This window comes from Cricetulus griseus, chromosome 7, assembly GCF_003668045.3.
Source record: "Cricetulus griseus strain 17A/GY chromosome 7, alternate assembly CriGri-PICRH-1.0, whole genome shotgun sequence".
NCBI lineage: Eukaryota > Metazoa > Chordata > Mammalia > Rodentia > Cricetidae > Cricetulus > Cricetulus griseus.
Window position 1 is genome coordinate 73,858,415 of NC_048600.1, and position 26,971 is coordinate 73,885,385.

Genomic DNA, 26,971 nt, shown 5'->3' on the forward strand with positions numbered 1-26,971 from the left:
GATGGAGGGTGTAGGGTCATTTTAAGCCACAGTTTCTTCCCCCAGCACATTATCCCCAAGACTAGAGTTCAAAGTGAGTGTGATCCCCAACTACAACTGCTATACATTTCTGTCCTTTTACTCCTAGGATAAGAAGTACGCTAGTGACAAGTACAAAGACATCTATACAGAGCTCAGCATTGCAAAGGCCAAAGCGGACTGTGATATCAGCAGGTTGAAAGAGCAGCTGAAAGCAGCCACAGAGGCCCTGGGAGAGAAATCTCCTGAGGGCACTACTGTGTCAGGATATGGTGAGCAGTCTGGGTGCTATTGGTAAAGATTTTGGTTTTTTTAAGACAGGTTTTCTCTGTGAAACAGTCCTGGCTGTCCTGGAACTCACTCTGTAGGTTAGGCTGACCTGGAACTCACAGAGAGATCCACCTGCCTCTGCCTCCTAGGTGCTGAAGATTAAAGGCATGCACCACCACCACCACCCAATGTCATAAAGATTTTTTGGCACTTGTCTCAAAGCCCAAAAATTCTAATGTCCTGTGGCATCCCATATCTCCTTGAGGGACCCCACATACACAGGTTACCCACAGGACCCACTCCTCCCATGTCCTGCAACTGCTTTACAGAGCTTCTTCCATAGTAACAAGGGGTCTTAAGAGTCTGTCTGCTGAGAAACCCCAGCAGATAGGGGAAGTTCTTACTAGTGCCTCAATCCAAATGTTTTACCATAAAACCTTTGAGGACCACAGGCAAGCAGAACAGATAGAGGAACCTACTATCCTCTCGAGAACAGCCTCTTTTCTGTGCTGGCTGAAAATATCCAGGCACTGTGGAGGACAGAGGGAAAAGAGGCTGCAGAGCCACATTCTGTTGGACACTTTCTGATAATCCATGATTTCACCTTAGCTTCACGGTGACCTTTTATAAAAGCCCCACAAACTGAAAATCTGTTCAAGTCCTGTAATATCCTACAGTTCAACTTTCCTTTACCAGCAAGTTCAGGAACAGTAACCACGGCAGTCCTCATGTGTGCTTGCAGACAAGTCCTCTGCATTGCTTGTGGGATATAAACATCTTTTCTGGAAGGCAACTTGCAACAAACAGCACAATATAAAATCTAGTTAACTGTAAAAGGGTAGGAAACCAAGAAGCCAAGACATTAGAGGCAGGAAGCTCTTGACCTACCATGCTAACTAATCTCTGAAAAGTGCACATAGGGTACTGCATCTGCAGACAGGCACCACAAGCAGCAGTCCAGCACACAGTGCACAGTGTGCTAAGTATCATCCATGGACAGCAGTCCAGCACACAGGGAAAACTGGAGTTGTTAGAAGCTGCACTGTGACAAAGTGTGTAGTCCTTATGAAGACAGGGAGATATTTGTGTGTTAATGTAAAGAGAAATCATGAAATTTTACTGCAGAAGCGTGAAAGCCCCATACCCACGACAAACTGTGGTGTGACCCAGTGTGCATCTTTGTCATCTGTGTTTTAAGACACTGAAAGGACTGTTTTCTTGATGGGGGGAGGGGGTCATGAGAATTTGGTCTGATTTTATTTGATACCAGGCCTGTGCCAGGAGTAAGCTAGACATAATGAGACCAATTGGTCTGCCCAGCAGTCAAGGTCCAACTCAGAAGTAAGAGACCCTATCCTCTGTTGGCAGTGCTGTGTGACTCAGGAGCTGTGACTTAAACCCTGGTGGGAACCCAGTGCTCTGGTGCTTGCTGGTGTCCAAGGTCATACTCTTGGACTGGTTATTTACTTGGACTTAGATGTCTTGGTGCACTGTAGTAGTAGACTGGAAACCTCCCACACATTCTGTTTGGTTTCAGAAGATTGTATAAGCAAAAGTAATGAGCCTTTTTGTTCCTTCAGACATCATGAAATCTAAAAGCAATCCTGACTTCCTGAAAAAAGACAGATCCTGTGTTACCCGGCAACTCAGAAACATCAGGTCCAAGGTGAGTGAGGTCCAGCTTATGGTTAAGGTGGGGCTTGAGGATGCTGGAGAAGTCAAGCCCAGTACAGACACTAGCCCACCTTTGTAATCACACTGTTGGGATGATTCTGGTGGCTTCAAGTTCCATGTCCATGTTCCATGTTCCATGTCCTCAGAACCATCTAGGGGCCAGGGCTTCAAGAAGCAAGACATGGAGGGATTTGGACTTAAGCCTCACAGAAGGTGGGGTATATATGACCTCTCATCAGCTCCACTGTATGTTTGTTCTCTGCACATCCCTGTTACCACACTGACACTGCCAGCCCTGGAGAGATGAAGTCAATGATCCCCAGTGTGCTCTCAGATGGGCATGGCTCTGGGAGGATGGGCGGAGAGGGCCTGGCCAGCATGCTGCATTTAGAACTGATTGTGTGTGTGTCTTATTTTTGCTCTTTCCTCTGACAGTCCGTAATTGAGCAGGTCTCATGGGATAACTGAGTCGCGCCCGCTTCCAAGTCCCCTGTCGTGTAGGTAAACCACTTCTCACTCTGCCCACTACCCGCCCAGGCGGCTCTGCATGCACTGCTCACACCTCCATAGCACACCTCTGTGTAATGTCTTCATTCATCCTTCTCCAACACACACACAGAGTCCACATGAGATCTCAGTAACTATCCTGGAAGTTGGCACTCTAACCTCCTCACAGAACTGAGCCTGCTCAGGGCCTACCCAGCTTGACACATGCATACTGGGTGATTTGCACAGCACCAAGTTCATGTCTCCTCTCTTGGAAACAAGTTTCAGGGAGATGGCAGATACCCACTGACACTAGCAAGCAGTTTGCTCTTGTGGAAGACCTGATCCATCCAGTTAGCAGCAAGGCTGCTTGTGGGAGATGTCTGAAGACAGAGCAGATCCCATTGTGCTGTTCTGTGTGGAACTGATCAATACTGCATGGATAGAATCTGAGAAAGCATTTTGTTCTTAAGGGCCTGGCAACCTTACATAAGGGGCTGAACATAACCTGTTTTGTGTCTTTACATGATACAAAAGCCTGTCTCTCCCATAAAGGTGATAGGGTTGGCCATGTTGAGATCAGTCCTAGGGATGCTGTGTTGACTTCTTTATGCAATGATAACAGCTCAAAGATTCTGGCCTGTGTTCCCACTGGTAGTACCCAGGTGTGCTGGTTCCTGCTGTACATGAGCCCTCCAGCCTGGGCCATTAGCTTGAGGCTCAGAGGAAACAGGTCTGCCTTAGGGAAGAGTATCAAGAAGTCCAAGAGTTTTTAACAGTGGTTCTTGGGGGCGGGCTCAAGACAGGATTTTTTCATGTAGCCCTGGCCATCCCAGAACTCATTGTAGACCAAGCTGGCCTCAAACTCACAGAGGTCCACCTTACTCTGCCTCCCCAGTGCTGGGATTAAAGGTGTGTGCCGCTGCCGCCACCACCACCTGGCGTCATTGGTTCTTTTAACCAGTCTGTTTTTATTTTCTCTAGTCCCATGTTGACTTATATGCAGATGTGGTTTAAGCAAGATTAAAAACTTAGTTTAGGGTTTTTCCTAAAACTTGAAAAAAATTTTCCTTTGGCAAGAGAGGAAGTTTCTAGACTCATTGTTTTCATATTGGAGACTGCTTTCTCAGGCCTGAGGTTAAACTCAGCTCTTGCCCTTGAGCCCTCAGAGAGCATAGTGGTCACTGTGAGTAAGTGGGGCCTTTGGGTCAAAATGATAAAGGATGTCCAAGGAGGACACCATGTGGAAGATATGCAGTGAGGTGTACACCTACCTACATAGGAATTTGTGGGAATATGAACACAGACACGGGGCTCAGTACTGGCTGGTGGTGATGCTGAGGAACAAGGATCCTCCATCCTGGCTAGATCTCTATGGCAAAGACAGCCACGTGAGCTATTGGGGGGCTTCTGTGCTCTACAGGATCACTAGAGTCACACAATGCTAGGGCTCCTCTGTGCTGATTAGAGTCATTAGAGCCATGCTAGGTAGGAAAGGCCATTGGGTTTCCAGGAGGGCAGAGGAGACCCAGGAACTGCTTATCACATGATTTGTTAGTATTTGCATGGTGGCCCAGTTCCTTTATTGTGCTTTACATCTGACCTCAGAATAACACATCCCTACTGGGCAAGTAGGAGCCAACCAGCCATGGTGGCAGCATATCCATGCTGTCTCAGTGCACTTGAAGCTCTCATCAGCCCTGTTAAGAGAGAATGAAACCTTTGTCGTGTCCTGACTAGGACCCCCCTTGGGTGCTTTTTCATTTCCTGCCTCAGTCAGCTTTCATAGCAGCAGGATGGCCTCTTCTGAGACCCAGAGCAGAGGATTCTCATTTGGTGTTGTCATGGGATGGGTGGGTGTGGGATGCTGAGCCCTGAAGGTAACTGGATACACCTGAGGCCAGGAAGAGGTCAGATACTTCGGAGAGATGGTACTTCCCAAGGTATAAGGGACAATGGGTCTTGTCTGCTCTCTGGTAGTAAGTGCAGTCAGTGACTGTGCTCACACCAGCCATGAAGTTCAGTTGCCATCCAGGGCCTGCTCCAGTTGCTGGGTGGTAAGCCAAAGACCTATGTAACATCTCTTGGGAGTCTGGCTACCTGAAATGGGGGTGGGGGGGCACCAAGGATACCCTGAAGCAGGTATGGGTATCACTGTTCACATACACATAATTTGTTAGTATAAAAAAACAATACTCATTGAAGCCACCTCAGCTATATAAGAACCTATCTCAAACAAACAACTCAGTTATTATGGGGCAAAAACCACAGCCCAGATCCTCCTTCATTCCCTGCAGAAAGCTGGGCCTCGATCTCTAGAAACACCCCTGGCTTCCCATTTCCTAATACAACCTGCATTCATGGCCAGGCTGAGCCAGACCTGGGCATGCTGAAATATGTTCATTGCCAGTTCTCTAAGAACTGGGGGTTTTCTCTTCTAGAAATGAAAGCTTTGGGAAAAATGTTTAAGGGAGAAGTGGTAAATATTCTGTTCCCCAGTTGGTATTATTTATTATAATACCAAGAACATGGGAAGTGGCGGGGGGCAGCGTGTTGATAGCTGTATCTAGTGGCCCCAGCTGTGGTGCCACTAGGATGCCCCAGAACAGAACACTTGTCTTAAAGCCATGAGTTCATGAAGACAAAGGAATGAGATATACATACTCCCTATACAGGAAAAGTGACAGGTGGCCAGGTTTCCAGTTCTCAGCCCAAGTTTTTAGTGGTTTGGTTAGTCTGAAAAATCAGCCCTAAGGCTAGAGTTGAACTATGTAGACACATGATCTTGTTTCTCTTTTTTTTTTTTTTTTTTTCCTTTTCTCACCCAAGTAAACTTCTCCAGGAGAAAGCAAACTCCAGTAACACTACTTCTCAGGGCCTTCTGCCCTCGCATGCCCACTAATCTCAGGGTCCCTCAGCCTCGCACCTGTACCTGCTACTGAAGCCCAACTGCAGCTGCTCCAACAGCACCTAATTGCTCCTTCTTCCCACTGTCTCCACCAGAGTCTGAAGGAAGGCCTGACGGTGCAAGAGCGCTTGAAGCTCTTCGAGTCCAGGGACTTGAAGAAAGACTAGCTGCGTCCTTATCCACCTGACACATCCTTCCCAGCTGGTGGCAGCATAAGCCCAGGGCGGCTTTCATCTGCATCTGTGCTTTTCACTGTTGCCGTCATTAACTGTGGGTATGGATGCATGAGAGACTGCTGTGTGGGGTATTTGCTCCATTCCCTTCCCTGTTGAATTCGACTTCCATTGTCTTTATCACAGCTTTTCCCCCATGGTATTCAAGATTAGCCACGCTCAAGCAGTAGTGGGGAGGGCTTCCCCACTGACATCTGAGCAGGACCCCCTTTGTCCTCCCACCACACTCACTGTCAGTATTAAGGCACAGCAGCCTGTTAATAAGCTAGCCCTGCCTCAGAGTATACATGTGGGGACCTGCCAGTGGCTTTGCTCTACTGCACCCAGCTGAGCACCACCCCTGCTGGTTAGAGCAGAGCCACCGAATGTTCTAGTCTGCCCTGGTTGTTGAGGGGCCTTGGATAGTGTCCAGCCTGTCCCCACTTCCTTTTGACCAGGGAGGACAGCATTTTGTATTTGGCCCACTGATGCAGCTTAGACCCAAACCCCAGATAATCCTGGCAAATCTTTCACAACCTGGAAAATGTTGAAAGCAACCATTCCTATTTTGGTTTTTTATTAAATCTTGCACAAAAGCCCCGGCCCCTCTCATTCCTTCCTCCGCTCGTGCCTCCCTTGCCTTTCTAACTCTGGTCCTCTGGTGGCTGACAATAGTGACCTGCAGCCTGCACCTTCAGGCTTGTCAAGTGTGATGATCCTACCCTGGGTCATCTAGAGGGGACAAATTGCTGGGTTTTTAACCTGTCTGAAAAGTTGCCAATGTTGTTTGGAGAAGGGATGAGAGGACACCTGTGTGTGAAGACAGGGCTGCTAAGAATAGCAGCATGTGCTCAGAACCCTGATTTGTCTGAGTTCTGGAAGGTTCCCTTGAAGTGTCTGCTTCTCATGGAGCCATTAACAGAGAGCCTGTGCTAATAAGTTTGCTTTTCTAGCTTGCTGAATAGGACTTTCTTACAACTCAAAGCATTCTACAGTGTTTTGTTTTTTTGTTTTTTAAAGAAAGAAAACTTAGAGGTTTCTGTTCTAAAAAAAAAAAAAAAAAAAAAAAACCTACCATAATATGCAGCATACACAAAAGAGCCCCATGTCAAATAGGAGAGTCCGTGGCTTTACAACAAGATCCCACCATCCTGAGTCCCAGGTCCCTGGCTTGGAGCTTCCACTTTGTAAGTGTTGAGTCGGTCAGATGGTCTCTGGGTGCGCAAATTCAACTCATGTGTGAATCCCCTCAGTCAGTTCTACATGAGTGATGTTCAAGGTCATCCACAGTGTCTAGCTGGCCTTGAAGTAGACAGGCAGAACCCCTCTCCCCCCCTCCCCCATAACTGCTTGTGACATATGCAAGTGTGCTGCTGTCCCACAGACAAGCCTGGGCTTAAGTTCCTCATTGGCACATGCTTGCTGCTCAGTTGCCATTTGTTTTCAGGATAGGGCAAGTCAGAGTTGTTAAAATGGAGCTGTTGCTGAAACAGTGTTTTGAGCTCAGAGTGGGCCATGGTAGCATGTGCATGGCTGGGATGCAGAGGCTGTAGTTTGTATTAAGGACTACTGTTCTCTGACGACCTTCCTTTGCAACTGTCCTGCCCTTGGGACCCTCTGGCCACAGTGAAATCATCTCCCTGATGTGCCACAGCGCCTTCTCAAGATGCCAAGGATACAGATCAAAAGAACATTTATAGTACCTGGGAATCAGAAGCAAGGGCTGGGAGACAAGCTGCACCTATCGCATCTGCCAATCAAGCTCTTACTGAAGGCTCACTTTTGCCATTACAGCACTCTCTGCCTAGGGCTGATTTCACGTGTGGGTGTGTGGTGTGGTGGCCAGATACTGAACTGGCACAATATAGGGATGCCTGGATCATCTCCCACTGCCCAAGCCACGTGGGTACATCTTGAGTTTTTTGGTAGTGACTTCCAGCAGAAGTGAGCCAGGAAAGAAGCTGGTCTTCTGTGTCCCTGGTGGCCATGCATGCTCACTGCAGCATTTTACTTTGGACTGCTGCTGTCCTGTGTCAGTTCCCTTCCCCCAGGCTGTGCAGGGCTCACTTTTGCCTGACCTCCTTACAGGCATCCCATTCCCTGGAAAGAAGCTGAAGTTGATGTATTCCAGAGGAGGCATCAAATGTACCAGTAGAGGAAGATGCTCAGTTGAGAATGGCATAGTGTAGACCAAGAAGCCTTGGGCTGTTCCCAGCCCAGTCAGTGGCATGCTTTCCCCATTTCATAGTGGGAGCAGCATTAAAATGAACAGACTTCAGAATTTTATTCTCTTATATACGCTTGAAATCTGCCAGCACATCTGCAAGCAAACTGCCATTACAGGGAACCTACCTGATATCATATGACAGCTGATGTAAACACATGCTTAAATTACATCTTGCACATGTGTGGTGCCCAGCACCTGAACAGAGAGCACATTTGTCACACAGGGCTGCCAATTTTCTAGTATGGTGGTGTCCACAGAGCCAGGGCCATAATGGGAGGCCCATTGTTTCAGGGAGACCAGAGGAGGCCAGGGCCTCATGAAGTAAGGAATCACCAGAGGAAGAAGGCTGGGAATGTATGAATTCACTGAGTGAAACCTAAAGCCAGAATTGAACCTCTGCTGGATCCAACAGCAGAACACTGAACTCTGGGTGTAGTTGTATATGCCTGTGTTCCAAGTCCTGGGTTATGTAACAAGACTCTGACTCAAAATACAGATGGACTAAGGTTGTATATATAGCTTAATAATGGTAGAGCACCCACCTAGCATGTGTAAGACCTAGGGTTCAACTATAGCACTACAAAGAGCACTTGTGAACTTCAGAACATGTGCTGAAAAGGAGCCTGAAAGAGTTGACTAGGAAACAAAACTAGTGTGAAAGACATTTGATGGGATATGTATTGCTGATAACTTTCCTACAAAGGGAGATGGCACACTGTCTTCTACCCTGGAACTGCAGAGAACTGAACACACTCCTCATTGCTGACACCTAGCTGGTACTGAGGGGGAGTGGCTGGATACCACAAGGCCTGCACTGTTTTTGTGGACCTGGGCATCATTTGGTGCAGAGATTCCTGCAGTCCTGTTCTACACACCAAGTGGTCTTTCTCCTGACCTCTAACCATACTCTGGCTCCCCAAACAGGCTGGATAAGCAACCAGAGGCTCCATGAAACCTGACATCAGGGAGAACTTTGGGATCCCCACTCCTGCCTCCATGTGAATATCCAATGCAAGCTGCATACCAAAGTTAGCTGGGCAGCTACAGATAGACTCAGATACCCAAATGTACACCCAAACCACAGACTCTGCTGATGGAGGGGACACCAGTAACCTCTCAGCTGACTGGCCTGCACCAAAAGCAAGAGGGTTAGCTCTTCCTGCTAGGCTGTAAACATCACCTTCCCAGCTCCTTTCTCACAGGAGCTCCCAGCATACAACAGGGCACTCAGCCTTTCCTGTAGCTCAGAGCAAGTAGTGGTATTTGAGACATGATACAGGGATTTCAGTGCAGAGTTTGAGTTAGTAAAACATCTAGACAGCCTTTTAGGAAGTATGGAGGGCAATGCTGGATTCAGTGCAAACCCCACTCAAACATCAGAAGACGGGGAGTTAGCTAGGTGTGGTTACTCACCATTTAATCCAGCACTTGGGAGGCAGAGACAAGCTAAATTTGAGACCAGCCTGGTCTACATAGTGAGTTCCAGAAGAGCTAGAGCTACACAGCGAAACCCCATCTATAAATAAAACAACCCAAACAACAGAAGACTAAATTAATAACCAGTGTTTTGAAGGTTTTGGTTACTTGACAGTTGCTTTGCAGGCTATCCCCTTAACCCACACTCATGGCAAGCCCTGGCTGCTACTGAGAGCATTCCAAGACTGGTAGAGCCACTCAAGGAAAACCAGGAATATGAGGAACTTCTGGTACCCAGCCTTCAGGCTTCTTAGGGGAACTGGCTGGGGTTATAGGCTGCTTCAGGTCCAGGTGCCTAGCTTCTGACGGAACTGTGGGGCTGGATTGTGTACAGCCTGACTACTAGTCTCTTATCTAGCTCCCTGGGTATAATTCTGTTGACACTGGTAAGGAACTAGTCCATCAGTACAGAGTTTAAAAACTAGACAGTCCAGAACTGAAGGACTTTAAGGCCTCTCCAATTTCTGTGGGTCACCAGTAAGCCTGGCATCTTCCATGGTGGAGCAGGACTCCATAGCCAGCATTTGCCATAAAGAGGTGCAGTTGTAATGGCTGACACAGCCCACTCTAGCTTGCCAGTCAACATGCTCTTGGCATCTCTCCTTTTGTTAGGCATACCACACAGCCGATTTTATTTTAGCTAGGAATAAATTGTAAAGAACACTAAATTCATTATTAGTTTCTATCACAAACTTCAATTTAAATAGATTTTAATCACTAAGATTTACCTTTGGTATTAATGCTTTAATGCCAAGATTCAAAACCAGTTCTGTGGTACTTAACCAGTGTGGCTTTCTGTGGGTGTGCTATGTAGAAATAGTAAGCATCCCAGTTACAGTGGCTCCTTGACAATCAGAACTCTAGGTGACCTTCCATTACAGCTGCTTGACTGGGCTGGGGTGCATGTCTGTGAACAGGACATCTTGCAGGGCCACTTTGCAGCAGTCACAGGCTTGTGCCATCTCACCTGGTATTTAGTTTCTGTTCTGATACAATCAATTTGGTTGCCAGACTGAAAGTGTAGAAGAAAATGGAGCCTCACTGAGCCAAGGGAGGCTGTGAGTACAGCTTCCAGAACCAGCTTAGGCCTCAGTGTATGTGCATAGGGTGTGGCCTTCCTGCAGATAAAGTGTCCCCTAAACTCCTCATTCAAACATTTTATGGTTTAGTATAAGGCGTTTCCTACAAAGTTTGTGGTCAGGTGTTCACTATAATTGAAATGTTAATTTGTAGAAATATTTATTCCTTTGTGTGACAAGCTAGAGTCCTTGGCTATAGCTAACCATTTTTATTGTGTAAATACTGCTTGATTTTACATGAACTGTATCATAATAAACTATTTTTGCATTGCCCTCTGCATGCATATGGGTGCTGACTCAGCCAGGCGAGGACGAGAACCTAAAGTCCTAAGTCATAAACTTACTAGCAGCCCAGAATGGGCTGTCATCTAAGATTTGTCACCTGCTGCTTTCCTTTTACACAGTTTCTCGGAGTCTTTCTGTTTTCACGATATTTACATTAGACTTTAGATTTTTCACACATAAGCCATAATATTTTGTCTAGAATCTAAGGTACTTTGACTTGGTATAGAAACTTCAGGGGTTAAAATAGTAAAAAAATTCCAGTGGGGATTCTGTCATTAATCAAAGTACTGTATGTAACTGTCTCATAGTAGCTTTCTTGGGTTTCTATTTTGTGGTACTGGAGCCCAGGGCCTCAAGCATGCTGAACAGTCCCTCTACCACACGAGCCCTGGAGTTATAGCTCAGGCTGGCCTCATCTTCATTCAGTTCACTGAGTACCGTGTGCACCACAACATCGGGCCTGTCCTTTGTGAATTTACTTTCTATGATATAATTAAGCCTGTGTTTTTTAAAGCCTCAATCTAAAATAGACAACACAAAATTTAACAAAACATGGTCCTCTAATTATGGTATATTCTTGATGTTTGTTGAATTTTTTTAACATTTTGTTCAGTAGATTTAGAATAGTAAACTAGGCCAAACAAAATGGCAGCCAACCTGGTAATCCCAGCCCTCGATAGGCTGATGGAAAAGGATTCAGAGTCTGAGGCCAGCCTGGGCTACACAGCAAGACCCTATCTGTCCCCATAACCCCTCAAAAGTTTTTTCAATATTGTCACAAACTTTATAATAAAAGTATGTGAAACTGACTGGAAATACAAAAATGCTTCTATACCAATTAGAAATCAACTTTAGTTTAATATTATAAAACAGCAAAACAAAGATATAAAAGAATAAATATTTTTAGTATGTTATTTAGTGTATTTGTTTAGGGGTTTTTCAATAGCTTTTTGTCCACTAAGAACTATTATAAACAAATGTACACCAAAAGGCTTTGGGAATAGCCTGATATGTAAGTGCAATTTAAAATTAGTTGGCAAGATGATCACTCATGATTAAAATTTTAAAATAGCTGGAGGGTGGGGCAGCACACACCTTTAATCCCAGCACTCAGGTGGCAGAGGCAGGTGGATCTCTTGAGTTCAAGGTCAGCCTGGTCTATAGAGTGAGTTCCAAGACAGCCAGGGCTACACAGAGAAACAACAAAAATCAAAGACCAGGAACAAAGAATCCCCCTCCCACCAAACTGATCACACTCAGTAATTAAAGACTGGCATTTCCCTAGGATAGGGATCTCCTTGAAGAGATTTTCCCTGCTTCCATTCACAAAATGATACAAAGGATCTAGACCAAGCAGTTCATTGAGAAAGGCACTCTGACTGAAAGGGAAGGTGTAAAACTGTTCCTTTTAAATGAGATTAAATATTAAGTATGTATTGTTAGTGTTAGGTCTCAGAAACCTGGGAAGGTGCATATTAACATATCAAAGAGGATGCTGGCCAGCCCCCCCCCATCCCACCCCCATCATTCAGTCCCTGTGGCTCCTCCCAGCACTTCTCAACCTGCCCCTATCCTAACTCCCCTCCTCCCTTTATATAACTCAGCTTCTTGCTTACTCTGGTCTTGGTGTCCTGGTCAGTGGTTCCTCATGTTTAGTCTGCCAGCCATGTTCAGCCTGGACCCTCCCCTGCCTGCTTTCTCCTTCATACCTACAATAAAAGTCTTCTCCATACTTTAGGAGTAGTCATGTCCTCCTTTTATTTCATTTTTCATTCAGCTATCACTACTAGATTCAGAAAGTTAGGATATAGGGCTCAGTTATATTTCTACACAGTAGTTCTGAAGACTGGAATAAAGTAAGCAATTCCATTTACAGTAACCTGAGTAATAAATCATACTCAAAACTACAAACACTGATATAAGATACTCCAGTCAAAAAAAAGGGGGGGGGATCAAACCAGAGGGCAAAGACTCAAAATGATCAATACCAACATTAAAAGATCACAGGTCCTTCAAAAGACAGGAAAAAACAAAACCAAAAAAAAAAACTAAAATACCATAAGGACCTAGTTCTGTAGAAGACACTAAGACAAAAATAGAAGTATAGCTGTGTATTGAACAGCCCTGGGCACTAAAGGTAAGTTAAGCCCAAAAATGGGAAAAGAGAAAAAGGAGAAATAAATATAGTTCATGCTGAGTACCATTGTTAACCCAGACTGATTTCTATCTTCATCTCAATCCCTTTTCTGGATTAGCCATCCAGCCCCCTCCTTGCAGGCTGGAAGGGTCTCTTATTTTTCTAAAGTGTTTTTCTTTCACTTGTGATTCCAAGAATCTGACTGCTATCTATTAGAAGTGCTTCATCTCTTTGATGTGTAATTACTTTTGTATATGCTTGGCTACCCAATAAATCAATGAGTGAGCAACAGAAAACCTACAAGAATCAGGAGAAATTAAAGCCATAGTAGATATCCATAAAATTCAAAATGGTAACCTAAACTTAATCTACAGGTTCAATATAATCCCTACCAAAGTCGTAGATGCTTTAATTTTTGCCAGAAATCGGTGTGTTCATCTTAAGATTCACATGGAAATGTAAGTCTAAGAATATGTTGGAAACAGAGGATTCGTGTTGCCAGTTCTCAAGACATACTACTGTTGTTCTTATTAATCTAGACGGCTGCTGGCATTATCATAGCGAGACAATGCAGAGCCCAGACATAAACCATTAGATGAATGGCCAGTTGATTTTCAACAAAGGTTTTAATACTATTCATTAGGGGAAATCATCTTCAAATGGTACTGAGACAAGTGAGACATCCACATGTACTATGTTCCTACCTCATAGCATTCAATGTGGGTGTGGTAGTACATACATGTACTCCTAGTACTTAGAAAGTAGAGGCAGGAATATAAGGCCAGCCTGGTCTATATAGTGAGACTGTCTCAAAACAAACAACAAAAAGATAAATATATGAAGTAATGTCACTTCACAAGCCTTCACACATTCTTGCAGATAATTCAACAAAGCTACTTAACCCCTGACAGCCACATGCTACCATGTAGATATCAGCCTTCTCTGGAAGGGATGGAGGCAGGAGTCAAGGAAGACATACTATCAGGCAGATAACAGAGAGAAACAGGCCAGGAATCAAGCTTCTATTTCTGAAAGGTCTGGAAATAGTACCAGAGAGGAGCGTGGCTATTTGGAAAACACACTAACCAGGAGGTGGCTACTACTTTAAGTGCTATTGCTCTTCCAAGGACTCCTGTCTTCACCACAGGTGTCTAAATAGCTACATACTGTCCCCACAATATTTTAATAGTAGCCATATCTGAATGCAGCAGACTAAGGCAGACAAGTAACAGTTCATATACTAAAATAATATTTATTGAAATATGGCAGAAGTTCAAGATCCCCAATGGCATTGTCTCTCAAAGGACATTTTGTGATCTCCCCCACCACCACCTGAGCACACACTTAAGAATTTACAAGCTTCAGGAGGGAAGAAACTTATTCAACATAACTACTTCTGAATATTATACTTTACAGTTTCTGTTAAATCTTTTTGGAAAATCAACATCAAGTTTACTTGTCTTAACACTAAATAAAAGTTAACATTAAAAAGGGTGAAATAGCTGGGCATGGTGGCACATGTCTTTAATCCCAGTACCTGAGGCAGAATCAGGCAGATCTTTGAGTTGAAGACCAGCAAAGGCTACATGGTAAGACCCCATTTTCTCACCCTGCCCTCCATTAAAAAAAAAAAAAAAAGGGAAGAAAACACCAGTATTGACCAGTATCTGCTGCTAATGGTTCTATGAGCTAAAGGACAACTCATCCATTCAGACTGACTTTTAAGGGACCACATGGAGCTTGTCATGAATACAAGCATGACCAATGACAAAACTAGCTCTATGTCACTTGAGCTACTTGCATACAAAAATGTAAAAAAATAATTTGGAGTATGTCACAAATGCATATGAGAAACTTTTCCTCTGACCCCCAGAATGGCTACCCCAGAGCTGAGATCACAGCCTGGGCAGCTCTTACCTCCAGTACTCCCTTTGTCAACAGCTCCTGATCCATGACAGCAAAAGCTACAAGTCCACACAGGTGCTAGAAGCAAAGGTCGCTTCTAAGTCCACAGTACTGCTCTAGTGTGAGGGGTATGGACAATTAAGTAGTGCTCACCAGTGACTAACCCTGCAAGGAGACATGCCAACTGCAGAGGGGCAATACTATCAGACATATCTAGTGATGCCCAGAAGCCACTGAAGGGGGGGGGGCTGCCTATCTAGACAACTACTGCTATAGGACAGCCTACAGCACTGGCCACACTGTCGCCTCCTTCCTGGCTTCTGTTGTACCGCTACAAGGACAGGAAGACATCAGCCCACTCAGCCAGGAAAGTCTGGTTCAAAGCAGGAGGGAACATCACAAGTACAAGCTGGGAAACTGAGCAGGACAGAGCCGGGTCAGTGCCCTCGATGCTTTTGGGGGAAAAAGCTGTACTTGGTAGGGTCAAATTCTTCCCAGATGCGCTCAAACTCCTCCAGGAACAGCCGCACATACTCTGTGTCCTCCATAATCAGAACGTTCTCACGGTTATTCTGGATGGCCTGTGTGGTCCAATTGAGGGAGCCAGTGATGAGCACCTTCTTGTCAACAATGGCAAACTTATGGTGCATGTAGCCAAGGTCCTGGTCATGACGTACCTGTATACCTGTGGAGCCAAGGCAGCCTTTATAACACCACCCAGATGCAGCTACCCCCAAGCCTGCTCATGTCCTCAGTTGGCTACACAAGGAAACCCAGGGGCTGTCCCAGAGTGGTATGACAGGAAGGCAGTCTCTAGAGGACACCAAACACTTCTCTGGGGGAACAACCCATCCACACCAGCTCCACTAAAGCCCAAGTCTAAATACTACCTCAGAATCCTTCAGAGAAAGGAGTCAAACACGTGACATACCCTTGCCTCGATGGAATGGATAAGCTGGAGGACAGATGCCTAAGCAGGAAAGGAGTGCACACTGGCTTTGGCTGGCCAACTTGAATCACACCTCCCAAGGTTTCCTCACTAAGCTGAACAGAAAGAACTACCACTTCCAAACCTGCTATCTTCAAAGCTCTGGCTTTGGCTTCTTACTTTTGAGGGTACATTGTCTGGCAGGGATGCTAGGGTGAGACCCAGGCCAGGAGAGTGCTACCTCTCTATCACTCCAGCTTCTGCCCCAGCTTCACCCATCTCGTACTATCATAGCAAAGCCTGGCAGCATCCACCTCACTACAGACCTCTCTTGTTTTAGTTAGTCCCCAGCAGCTAGTCCATGACTTGGGTACATCATACTGCCCCTGGGTGCCTCTCTGGCTATCCTAGGTACCTCACTTCCTACATGATCTCCTTTGTGAAGTTTTCTAGACCTTTCTGATTTATGTGTTTCCCCACAAGGACCTGGCTGTATCAAATACTGATACATGGTGTACTTGTTGGAACAATCTGGAACTCACCCAGCTGTAGCCACAATACCTGTGGATGTGTGGATCTGTGATGGCAGTTTGGTTCTTTCCAAATCTGAGGTTTTATGACTCTCCAAAATCTTAAGTACAGTGACATCACCCATGCCCGATAATCTACTTGATGACTGACAGGGGACAAGGAGTAGCTGTCACAGACACTGTTTCTGCTCTGCTGACATGGGTGATACACAGCAGGTTGGTGCTATTGGTGCTCTTCCCAAGAAAGCGGGATGGCAGGCTTTATGCCAGGAAAACTCAAGAGCACCACTAAGCCTCAACATTTCTCAGGGGCGCCCACCCAAAGAAAAAACACAATGATCAGGCTAGCCATTTTTTGAGGAGAAGGGGTGGCACACTAACTCTTGGGTAAAGAAGGGATCTAGCAGTCAAAATTTGAATTCCTGCAGTGCCCACCACTAAAAAGAGGGCAAACAAGGGCCACGGGCCAAAGGGAGGCTAGAGATCACACCTGTTGCCTGGGCAGAGCTGCAGGCTGGCTGGCCACATGAGTGGGCCCAGAGATGGCTGATTAGTATTCATCCACCACACTGTAGAGTCCACTTTCCAGTGACCACGGAGCCAAGCGGGAAACAAACTAATCGCCACAGATTACTGGTCATTCCTAGCTCCACTATGGTCCACGCAGAAGCAGCTCGCTGACTGGGTTCAAACATTTAAGCTTTATCCCCCTTGCCTTCGCTTCTCTCACCTTGCAACCGTCACAGAAGTTGAATCTATACACACCTCTCCTCCAGAGCCTAGAACAGGTGGGTAATTCTCGCACACCTTACTCTCATGGAGAGCACAAACAGAACATAACGTTCTTTTTTTGGGAGGGGGAGGGGGTTCGAGACAGGGTTTCTCTGTGGCTTTTGAGGCTGCCCTGGAACTAGCTCTTGTAGACCAGGCTGGTCTCGAACTCACAGAGATCCGCCTGCCTCTGCCTCCCGAGTGCTGGGATCAAAGGCGTGCACCACCACCGACGCCAAGCCAGAACATAACATTCTATAAAACTTGGCTCCTCGGCCCGCACACCGCGTTTTCCTGCCTGCCTGCCTGCCTGCCTGCCTGCCTCCACCTTCTCCCTTAAAAGCTACCTGTTTTAGAAAAAAAAAAAAAAAGTCAGCTGGGGCATCAAGTAAGTCCTCAGCCACCTCAACCCCTGGGCGGCGGTTTACCTGCCTTGCGCAGCAGACCGATCTGCGAACCGTTGAGGGCCATGTAGTCGCAATCGGTGATGACCCGCACACGCACCCCACGCTGGTGCAGCAGCTGCACGGCGCGCCCCAGCTGCGGGCTGGAGAAGGCGAAAAGGCAGAGCTCCAGACTGGAGCGGGCGGCCAGCAGCGCGCGCAGTAGCCGGCTCAGAGAACTCTCGCTGTGAGGGAGGCTGCACGGGCAGCCCGAGGAGGGCCCGGGGGGCAAGCCCGGGGTCTGCAGGAGGGCCTCGGTACAGGTCACCTGAGACGGGAAGAAGAGCACCTCACGCCGTGGCCGCCGCCCGGCCAGCAGCCAACGCACCAGCCACGGTAGCGCCTCCAGGGCCAGCGCGAGACCCGCTCCGGCCGCGACCACCAACCGCCAACTCGAACGCCCCATGGCCGCCACCTCAGAGGTCAGCGCTAGCACCAGGCGCTTGCGCGTGTCCCACACTTACCAACCCGCCCCCACCCCCAGCGTGCCACGCCCCCATGCGCTGGACCCGCCCCCAGCTAGGAGTTGGGCTAGCTCCTAGCTGCCGGGCTAGCCTACGCTTCGTTGAACGCTCGCAGTATGCACACTCAGTACTCGGTAACAGCTATGTGCCAAGGACGCAGGCTAGTACCATCACCAAGCCAGCCATACTCTGCAAGCTCCCGCCCCGCATCCACTTCTGCTACGACCCAACCATCCCTAACCAATCACCATGGGCTGCACCTGTGCCCAAGGCTGACAATTTCCCTGCCTCTAAGCTGCAGGCACTCTCATGGCCCACCTTCCCTGTCTCGCTGACCAACAGGCCCTTAAAACAACAAATCAACCCAGGGCCCTTGAAACCGTGTAACGATAATGGTGGTGGTCAGCGGAAGATCAAATAAATAATAAATAATAAATAAAAAGGCTCCAAAGACACAGAGAAACCCTGTCTCGAAAAAAACAAACAAACAAACAAACAAAAAAAAAAAAACAATGGGCGATGGAGCAGATCAAACCTTCAGGGACTTCCTCGCCATGAGAGTATATTCAGTTACCCTCTCCCTCGTGCACTTTTCCTGTGGCGGGAACTAAAGCCCCTATACAGATTCTTGCATCTCACATAACCTGTTTACAACAAACCATTGAATTCTAGGTAAAACAGGTTTCTGAGAAATGTGCCAACAAGAAATTCTCGCCTTGGAGGAGGCACAGGGAAGAGAACAACAAAGAGGAAAATCTTAAATCTCAAGCCCTTCGGAGGCTGGACTAGGCCTGTGCTAAAGAGTACGGGCTTGCTTCCTTGCCTTGTTTAATTAAACTTAACTGCTTGAACCATTACTGGGCCCTGTCTGAATTGTCTTTTTCAGGAACTCAAGAATAGAAAATTTCTGCTGGGGTGGACACTAGAGGAAACTGGAGACAGCCCCCACCCTACATAAGACACCCACCCCATTCTACCCCCACCCTCAACACAGGGTGGAGATGGCCACAGACTGCTCTCCAGGCACCTGGTCTGTCTTCACCAAGAGAGCGGAAAGGGCAGCTGAGGATTCCTAGATGGGGAATTAGCCCAGCTGGCCTTCAACTGACAACACCTGCTGTGTTTTACTGAGGGTTAGGTCATCCTTGGCTTCTGTGAAAACAGAGGGAAACAGGTTTTTTCAGCTAGGGACTGACCTCCCCAGGGAACCCACCAGGCTTTCTGGAACTGCAGAGGCCCATACAAGCCACAGCTAGAGCGAGTAGAGTAATGCTTAGAAACAGAGGGGAGAGTGGGCTCGCCCTGGGTCTTGGGCTGCTCAGAGATTCCAGTGAGAACTGTGTTCAGTCTCATGTCTATAAGAATGTGCCTAAGTGTGCCCATTGTGACATGCATGACTCACTTCTGCCCCATGAGACCAGTCCGGTAGCTATGAGATTCTGGAGGGAGGGCTGGAGATGGAAGCTGTACTGGGTCCTTAGGCCTGCCATTTCTCCTGAGTCTCCAAGCCTGCTTCCCTGAGATAGGATGATCTTTATAATTTGGGGGCTCCTTTGCCTTGTGTCTATGTTTCTTTCTTTCTGCTCCACTTGTATTTCAAGTTCTTAGTTCTAAAGACATGGGCAAACTAAGGAAGAAACAAGCTGATACCAACATTTTCTGAGTTTCTAGCCGGTTTTCATACTTTTCTGTTTGATGGCTTCTAAGTTACAGGTACTTATATTATTTTGCAGCTTGATATGTTTTTTCAGATAAAAAATACTTGTTAACTTTTCAGGTTGTCTGCCTCTATCTATAGACATGCACAAGATGGTTGTGGATTAAAAAACAAACAAAAGAACTTTCTGGCAGTGGTGGCACAGCACTCAGAAGGCAGGGGCAGGCAGATCTCTGCCAGCCTGGTCTACAGAGTTACAGAGTCAGTCCCAGGACAGCCAGAGCTACACAAAGAAACCCTTTCTGGTGGTGGGGAGTAGGGGGTGGGGGGAACTCTGTAATTCCAGGTGTGCCTTTTAAAATAATTACAGCTGAACTTGGTAAAAGTTAATATTCCTTCAAAAAGAAGGATAGGCAAAATCATTAGGAAGGTCACCTGAGTAGCCATTTTCCCAGCTGGTTGTATGCAATCAGCTCCTACTTGCATGGAACCTCAAGGTTTTCTGGAAAAACTGGGTTGTGCAGACTAAAAACTAAAAATGGGAGAGAGTCCACCTACACAGCAATAAAAATGGCTGTTATATATATTGAGGAAAGGCCCCAGATACTGTCTAACACCACCACAGAAAAACTTCCAACAACAAATGAGTTTGTTACTGTCCTGTTTCATGGTGTTTAAATTTTTATTTATTAATTTGTTTATTGTTCTGGGGTTTTTGTTGTTGTAGTTTTTCAAGACAAGGTTTCTCTGTATTGCTTTGGAAGCTGTCCTGGAACTCGATCTGTAGACCAGGCTGGTCTCAAACTCACAGAGATCCACCTGCCTCTGCCTCCCTAGTGCTGGGACTAAAGGCATGTGCCACCACCGCCTGGCTTTGGAACAGTTTTTTAACACTCTGTTCCCCAGTGGTTTTACAGATCCTGAAGGAAAAGTAAGTTTACATTTCAGAAAGAGCTTTAAAGATATACATGACCTTGGAGGAGGGGCAAGACCAAGAAAGAAGTCAGCTTAAAATTTATAATAAAAAAGGAAAAAAACACCGGGCATTGGTGGCACAAGCCTTTAATCCCAGAACTTGGGAGGCAGAGGCAGGTGGATCTCTGTGAATTTGAGCCCAGCCTGGTCTACAGAGCGGTTTCAGGACAGCCTCCAAAACAATATAGTGAAACTCTGTCTCAAAAAAACAAACAAACAAAAAGGTTAGTAGTTAAAGTCTATCTACAGACAATCTTAATTTGCTACACCATGCCATATATGTCACTTGGATTCAACTGGTATTTAGGAAAATAGAAACTATAATGTATGAGGGAAAATGTTTAAATGGGTAGTTTATAGTTATGGTTATGTTTTTGGTTTAAAATCTTGGATAAGATTTTTTTTCCTAAGAATAAAAAATAGCAGATGAGGACAAAGACCAGGAAAGCTTAAAGCCAAGTCACAGAAGGTCTGAGTATATTATATAAGGTTTAGAATGATATGTTGGGCTGAAGAGATGGTTCGGTGGTTAAGAGCACTGAATTGTCTATAACTCCAGGTCCAGGTAATCTGACACCCTCATGCAGGCATACATTCAGTCAAAGCACCAATGCACATTAAATAAAAATTAAGCCATTTTTTAAAAAAGGATATATGTTTGATGATTACAATTTGTAAGCCCCTAAGGTTATAATGGTCTATTTGTGCTTACAGAAACTGACTGACTTAAAGATTTATGTCTGATCACATATTTTTTTCTAACTTTTTTAAGCTGTGGATATTTGGAGAAACTGAGTTATATAAAAATTATATTTTTTCTGGGCATGGTAGCACACACCTTAATTCCCAGCACTCAGGAGGCAGAGGCAGAGACAGACAGATCTTTGTGAGTTCAAGATCAGCCTGGTCTAAAGAGTGAGTTCCAGGACAGTCAAGGCTATACAGAGAAACCCTGTATCCAAAAACAACAACAAAATTATATTTTGTAAAAGTATAATTCTAAAAGGATCAGGAAATAAGGTTCCCAGTCTCAACATGAACTGTATCTATAATTTAAAGTTTACTTTGATACTAAAAGGGCTTTCATTCAAAATTGCAATTTATAAGGCTAAAAATCTTAAAAGGGATAAGATTATAAGATCCTACTCTTAATAATTATTGTAAACTGTTAAAGATAATTAAGATATGAAGGTTAATGATCAGTCTCCTTACAAATGATCAAATTCTTTAGTGTTCTCAGAACTGTGTTTGTAGTCCTGCTAAGTAAAAATGTAATTCATTTACAAGCTTGGAGGGAGAAAACAACTCACATCTCCCATTATATAGTCTTGTGTATGTGCTGTCAAAGTTAAATCCTAAAGCAAGTACCTCAAAGCAAATTTAAAATAACCTTAAAGATTTTTAATGTGTAATAATATTCCAAATCAAGTATACTTTTTTGGTTTTGGTTTTGGTTTTTGGAAACAGGGTTTCTCTGTGACTTTGGAGGCTGATCTGGAACTAGCTCTTGTAGACCAGGCTGGTCTCGAACTCACAGAGATACGCCTGCCTCTGCCTCCCGAGTGCTGGGTCAAGTATACTTTTTAAATAGTTAAATTTGAATGCTTGAATAAAATGGGCAAAATGTATAATACACTTGCATGTCAGGACATCTCCAGGTTCAAGTAATACGCACTTTCCCTTAGACAGGACGCAGATCCTACCAAATAAGCTGTGTGCTAGCCTCTTTGCAGGATAAGGACGCATGGGAAATGAGTGCCAGAAGACTGCTGCTCCTGTCTCTGGCTGTGCAGGCCTGACCCCTCCTCCTTATCTACAGGGAAGATGAATTACCCTCACATCTCACCTGATAGGAGGATAGATTCTATGGCCCAGTGGAGGATCTTAGACTCTGTACTCACATCCTAAACATCCACATGAGAGACAGTGATTACCCTGCTTTGATGTCACCCAGACCAACATATGGGGATGCTGTGAACAAAGGGACCTTGTACCTAAGCTGACCACTTGATTGGGATGGGACCTGCATGGTAGTTCAATTGGCCATGCCCTTTACTACCTCTGGGTTTCAAGTCTTCCTCTTAGAAAGCCAGGCAAGGTGATGTACACCTTTTTTGTTTGTTTTGTTTTGTTTGAGACAGGGTTTCTCTGTGGCTTTGGAGGCTGTCCTGGAACTAGCTCTTGTAGACCAGGCTGGTCTCGAACTCACAGAGATCCCCTGGCCTCTGCCTCCCGAGTGCTGGGATTAAAGGCAATCGCCAACACACCTTTAATCTCAGCAGAGGCAGGCAGTTCTCCCTGAGCTTGAGGCCAAGCCTGGTTTACATAGTGAGTTCCAGGACAGCCAGGGCTATATAGAGAGATTGTGTCTAAAAAAAACAAAACAAAACAAAAAACAACTTTCTCTTAGCAAAAGTTAATTCCAGTGTCCATACCCTAACCACCCATGTTCCCTCATTAATGTAGGCTGACAGATACTGTCATCAAACTCACAGCTTCAGAAAATTATTCAGGACCTCCAGGTGATATCCTTGGAATGTTGCTAAATAATCCTATAAAAATGACTCATATGAGCCAGGCATTGGTGGCGCACACCTTTAATCCCAGCACTCAGGAGGCAGAGGCAGGCAGATTCTCTGTGAGTTGGAGGCCAGCCTGGTCTCCAGAGGAGTACCAGGTAGGCTCCAAAGCTACACAGAGAAACACTGTCTCGAAAAACCAAAAAAAAAAAAAAAAAAAAAAAAAAAAGACTCATATGTTCCTATTTCTCTTTTAAATTGTCACTTAGATGCTGACATTAACTGGCAAAGCTTCCAGATGCTTGTTTCTTATGCAGGAGTCTGATGTAGCAAACAGCTAATTAGTTACCTTGTCCTCCTACAGAGCTCTGGTGCACGGTCCAGGTAGTTTTACCATGGCACTGAACCTTACTAAACAAAAGTTATGTTAATCTTGATGTAAAATGTTCCCTTCTTCACTTTGTCTCTTAATGTTCTCCATTAAGTTACATAAGTGTGTACAGTTATGACCCCAAACACACACAACACAATCTAAAAGTACATGTTATTACCCACTCGCTGACTCCTATTCTAGATGTCTTTGTCATCTGTGACAAAGTTTCATTGTGTCCCCCAGAATGGTCCCCTCTGAGGCACTCTAACTACTGCCCTTTCTACATTTTGTCAGTTCGAAGCAGTTTGGAGACATCTAAAACCCAAACCTTTACTTACAAAGCAGATAGGGTGACCTATGAAGCAGGGATTCACGGACCATCCGGCTTATCCCTCTTCGTGCCACTCTGGGCATTTTTTTTTTTCAGGACTTGGAACTGAAACAGCTGGAATGAAGCCTTCTTTGTGTCAGCTAACTCTTCTCAGCAACTCTCAAAAAGCCTTAAAGAATTTTCAGGCCAGCTCCATTCTTTGGCTACTGCAGTACTCCAAAATTAAAGACTGGCTCTGACTATTGCTAAGGACAGGATTTGCACCCTCCATGAATGATGCTAATTGCACACTGACAAATCCTATTTGATTTGAGATGGGTCCCAAAGGCACAGGGACTAGACCCTCCCCTCAAAAAAAAAAAAAAAAAATCCAACCACAGGCCTCCTCCTCTGTATGGGCTTTCGGTTCTTCTCCACCCTGGCTCCTCCCCTGAATCACCCCCTGCCTCCTTATCACCCACATTTTTACCCCATCTTTTAAATTACCAAACATATCTCCCTTAAAATGACCAGACTTGCCCCTACACCCAAACAATGACTCTCACCCTACAACAGCTATTTTTGTTTCTGATACATCTGCAAAAAGACCTTTAGACTGTGGAGAAACTCTGGCTATAAGTGAACTTCATTCCATACACCTGAGGCCAGATACAATTCTTTACATCCTTTCTCTATGTTCTCCTTTTCCCCTTCCCTCAATGTTCCAGAGCTCTGCTGCTTCTGCTAGCTTATTTTGGGGGCAGCACTTGGTAGTGGTGGAGCTAGTCACTACCGCCCCTGAACAATTAGACCTGGAAGGCAAACTTTCTCCCTCCCACCACTTCCTATTTCTTCCAAAATCTTGAACATAGAGCTATTGCTCCTCAAACTTACCAATAATCTTTCCCAATTTTGACTTGACTTAACTGTCAAATACCCACAGCCCTTCCAAGACACAACACAAGCCCTTTCCCCTACCGTATATGGGAGCCCCTATCATAGATACCCACCTTCCTCTCACCAGCTCATTCTGTCTCTCCCACTTCTACTGCTCCCCCTCCCTCCACCTTTTGGGCAATCCCTTAGTTTTACTCTATTGGGATAATCTTTTTATACCTGTGTGAAGATGTGTGTCTGTTAGACTTCACCTGCCTAAGGCACCTTCTGATTGGTTTACTGAAGAGATGAACAGCCGATAGCTAGGCAGGAAATGACAGGTGGGACTTCTGGGGGAAAATGGGCACTCTGGGAAAAAATCTGAGGCGCAGGAGATGCCCCAGCCAGACACAGAGGAAGTCAGACATATTTTACTGAGAGTAACGAGCCACATGGCAGAACATAGATTAATATAAAAGGGTTAATTTAAGTTAGAAGAGCTTGTTGGGAACAAGCCTAAGCTAAGGCCAAGCTTTCATAATTAATAAAAAGTCTCCGAGTCATTATTCTGGAGCTGGAAATCCAAAGAAAGACCTGTTACATTACTCTGTAAACAAATCATCTATTTTGCCCTTCTACCATTATTTCTCCAGGAACGCATGGCAGCAATTGAATAATCCAGGGTGGTGATCAAGTTAAAACTCAGTTCTTGCTAAGTGGACCAGAGGACCTGCCTCCTAACAGACCTGGAACTATCTCCTCCAGATGACAGCTCTCCTCAGCTCAAAACAACTAGGAAAGAGACAATGCCCCTACTCATTTTAATGTTTTCAGGAACTGGAATGATAGAATGTCCCAGCCATGGAAAAGAAGTCCTGCTGGAATGTCTTGCTGTCATCGCACAACTGCTGTCAGTCAATCACAACCCAACAACCCTGGCTGGGGCAGAGTTACAGAGATAACACTACCCTGTTGGGAAAAACAACCTCAGGAGGAGGAGGCTGTTGCAATCTGCAAGTACCCTCCACCAATGAATCAACCTCCTAGTACCTAAGAGCCTGACAAGCTCACTCCCCTTCACTGAGCCCCTCCATTGTTGTAGGAAAGAGGCTGCCCCCAGGTGTGCTAATAATAAACAAGTCTCATTTGTGGAGGTCAGGGTTGGTCTCTTTCCTGCCTTTTGTCTCTTTACTCTGCGCTCCAAAATCTAACAAACAGACCTCCTGCAGGCTCCACACTGAAGCTTAAAGCCAGCAAAACTGGTCCCCCATAATGACCTCTCCAGTTTTACACTCAGCCCTTTAGCAACTCATCTGCAGGAGCACCCTCCTCCACCCGTCCTCTACAGCCTGGGGACTCCCTCCACCTCTTAGTGTGGACCTGATCCAACTGCCTCTTTCCCTCAGTCCTTCTCAGCCTTCCCTCCTACCCTAACTGTCTCCATTCCTTTCCGCCACCCACAAAACCACTCTTTGCCAGGGACCCGATAGCTGCCACACTTTGTCTACAGTCCAGAGAGGGCAATAACAACCAAACAATGGAACAACCACCCAGCAAAGACAAGACCAGATATCAACACCTAGAAATATCTCAACACTCATAACTCCAAATGCTCAGACCCCAGTGCAACACACAAACATGAGCAGTCAAGACCGTATGCTTCCACCAGTACCCTGCATCTTATCTAACCACTATGGATTAAAGCTGGCTATCAACAACAGAAAGTATACAAACCCATGGAAATGGAGCAGCTCAGTATTGAATGAAAAATGGATCAATACTGAAAGGTCCAGGCATTATGCTGGCCTGCCCCTGTTACCTGGTGGAACAGGCAATACCCTGGTCAGCCCAAGGTTCCATGGGAACTAAGTCTGCATGCAGGTGCAGAGAACCCCTTTAAAAGACAAGTCCCTGCCCCTTTATGCTCTCTGTTCCCCTCTCTCTGTTTCCCCGCTCTGTTTTCTCTCAGCTTCCTTTCTACTCTCTCTCACCTATGTGCTCTCTCTATGGCGACCGGCCATGGCGGTCAGCCATTTACCCCTGTTCCTCTTCTTAGTCTCCCATTCTGCCGGGCCTTATAATAAACTTATAGTCTTATGTCTCATGTCTCAGCATTTCTCCTTTTCTTTTTAAACAAAAGAATAACATTTTGGCACCCAACAAGATATGGTAAACATTTAAAGTCATTAAAGGTCTAATTTAACTATACTTAAAATATAAGCTAAGTCTATGCAACTTAAATTTAACTCATGTATCTTTAAATGATGATGAAAGTTTAAAATCATAAAGGTCTATTTCAAACTAACAAAATATTTATACCACTCAGTCTATCCTGTAAGCCGTTTACAAAGGTACAGCTTTTATTACAAAAAGGGATTTTTCTCTAACTAAAGGCAAACGTAACTGCTAAGATACTAAGCAGACAGCCCTCAAATGCTCAGAGATCTA

General features: G+C 45.4%; 2 protein-coding genes across 10 annotated transcripts in view; one reads left to right on the forward strand and one right to left on the reverse strand.

The window, feature by feature from the left end:
• The window catches only part of Mprip (myosin phosphatase Rho interacting protein), a 128,569-nt gene extending 117,946 nt beyond the window's left edge, over positions 1-10,623 (forward strand). For 6 of the 9 annotated variants that reach the window (XM_035447896.1, XM_027427326.2, XM_035447893.1 and 3 more), the window contains 3 exons: positions 128-290; positions 1,869-1,954; positions 5,452-10,623. In XM_035447896.1, the coding sequence (XP_035303787.1) occupies positions 128-290; positions 1,869-1,954; positions 5,452-5,523 (321 nt within the window). In that variant the 3' untranslated portion in view covers positions 5,524-10,623. Of the gene's footprint in view, positions 1-127; positions 291-1,868; positions 1,955-2,397; positions 2,464-5,451 lie in introns of all 9 variants that reach the window. The other 3 variants (XM_035447894.1, XM_027427332.2, XM_035447895.1) reach the window with 2 other exon arrangements.
• Positions 10,624-15,114: 4,491 nt separating this feature from the next.
• LOC113836808 (mitochondrial cardiolipin hydrolase) lies at positions 15,115-17,755 on the reverse strand. Its single transcript, XM_027427325.2, has 2 exons — positions 17,335-17,755; positions 15,115-15,362 (listed from the first exon to the last, which is right to left on the reverse strand). Exons 1-2 carry the CDS (start codon positions 17,753-17,755, stop codon positions 15,115-15,117), a joined length of 669 nt encoding a protein of 222 aa, XP_027283126.1.
• Positions 17,756-26,971: the final 9,216 nt, after the last annotated feature.

What these genes read in the sequence shown, in the direction of transcription:
- LOC113836808 (XM_027427325.2), bottom strand. Translation starts at nt 17,755, where the DNA reads ATGGGGCGTTCGAGTTGGCGGTTGGTGGTCGCGGCCGGAGCGGGTCTC. An exon ending in CGGTCTGCTGCGCAAGGCAG is followed by an intron (nt 15,363 to 17,334) that starts GTAAACCGCCGC and finishes TTGGCTCCACAG; the next exon opens with GTATACAGGTACGTCATGAC.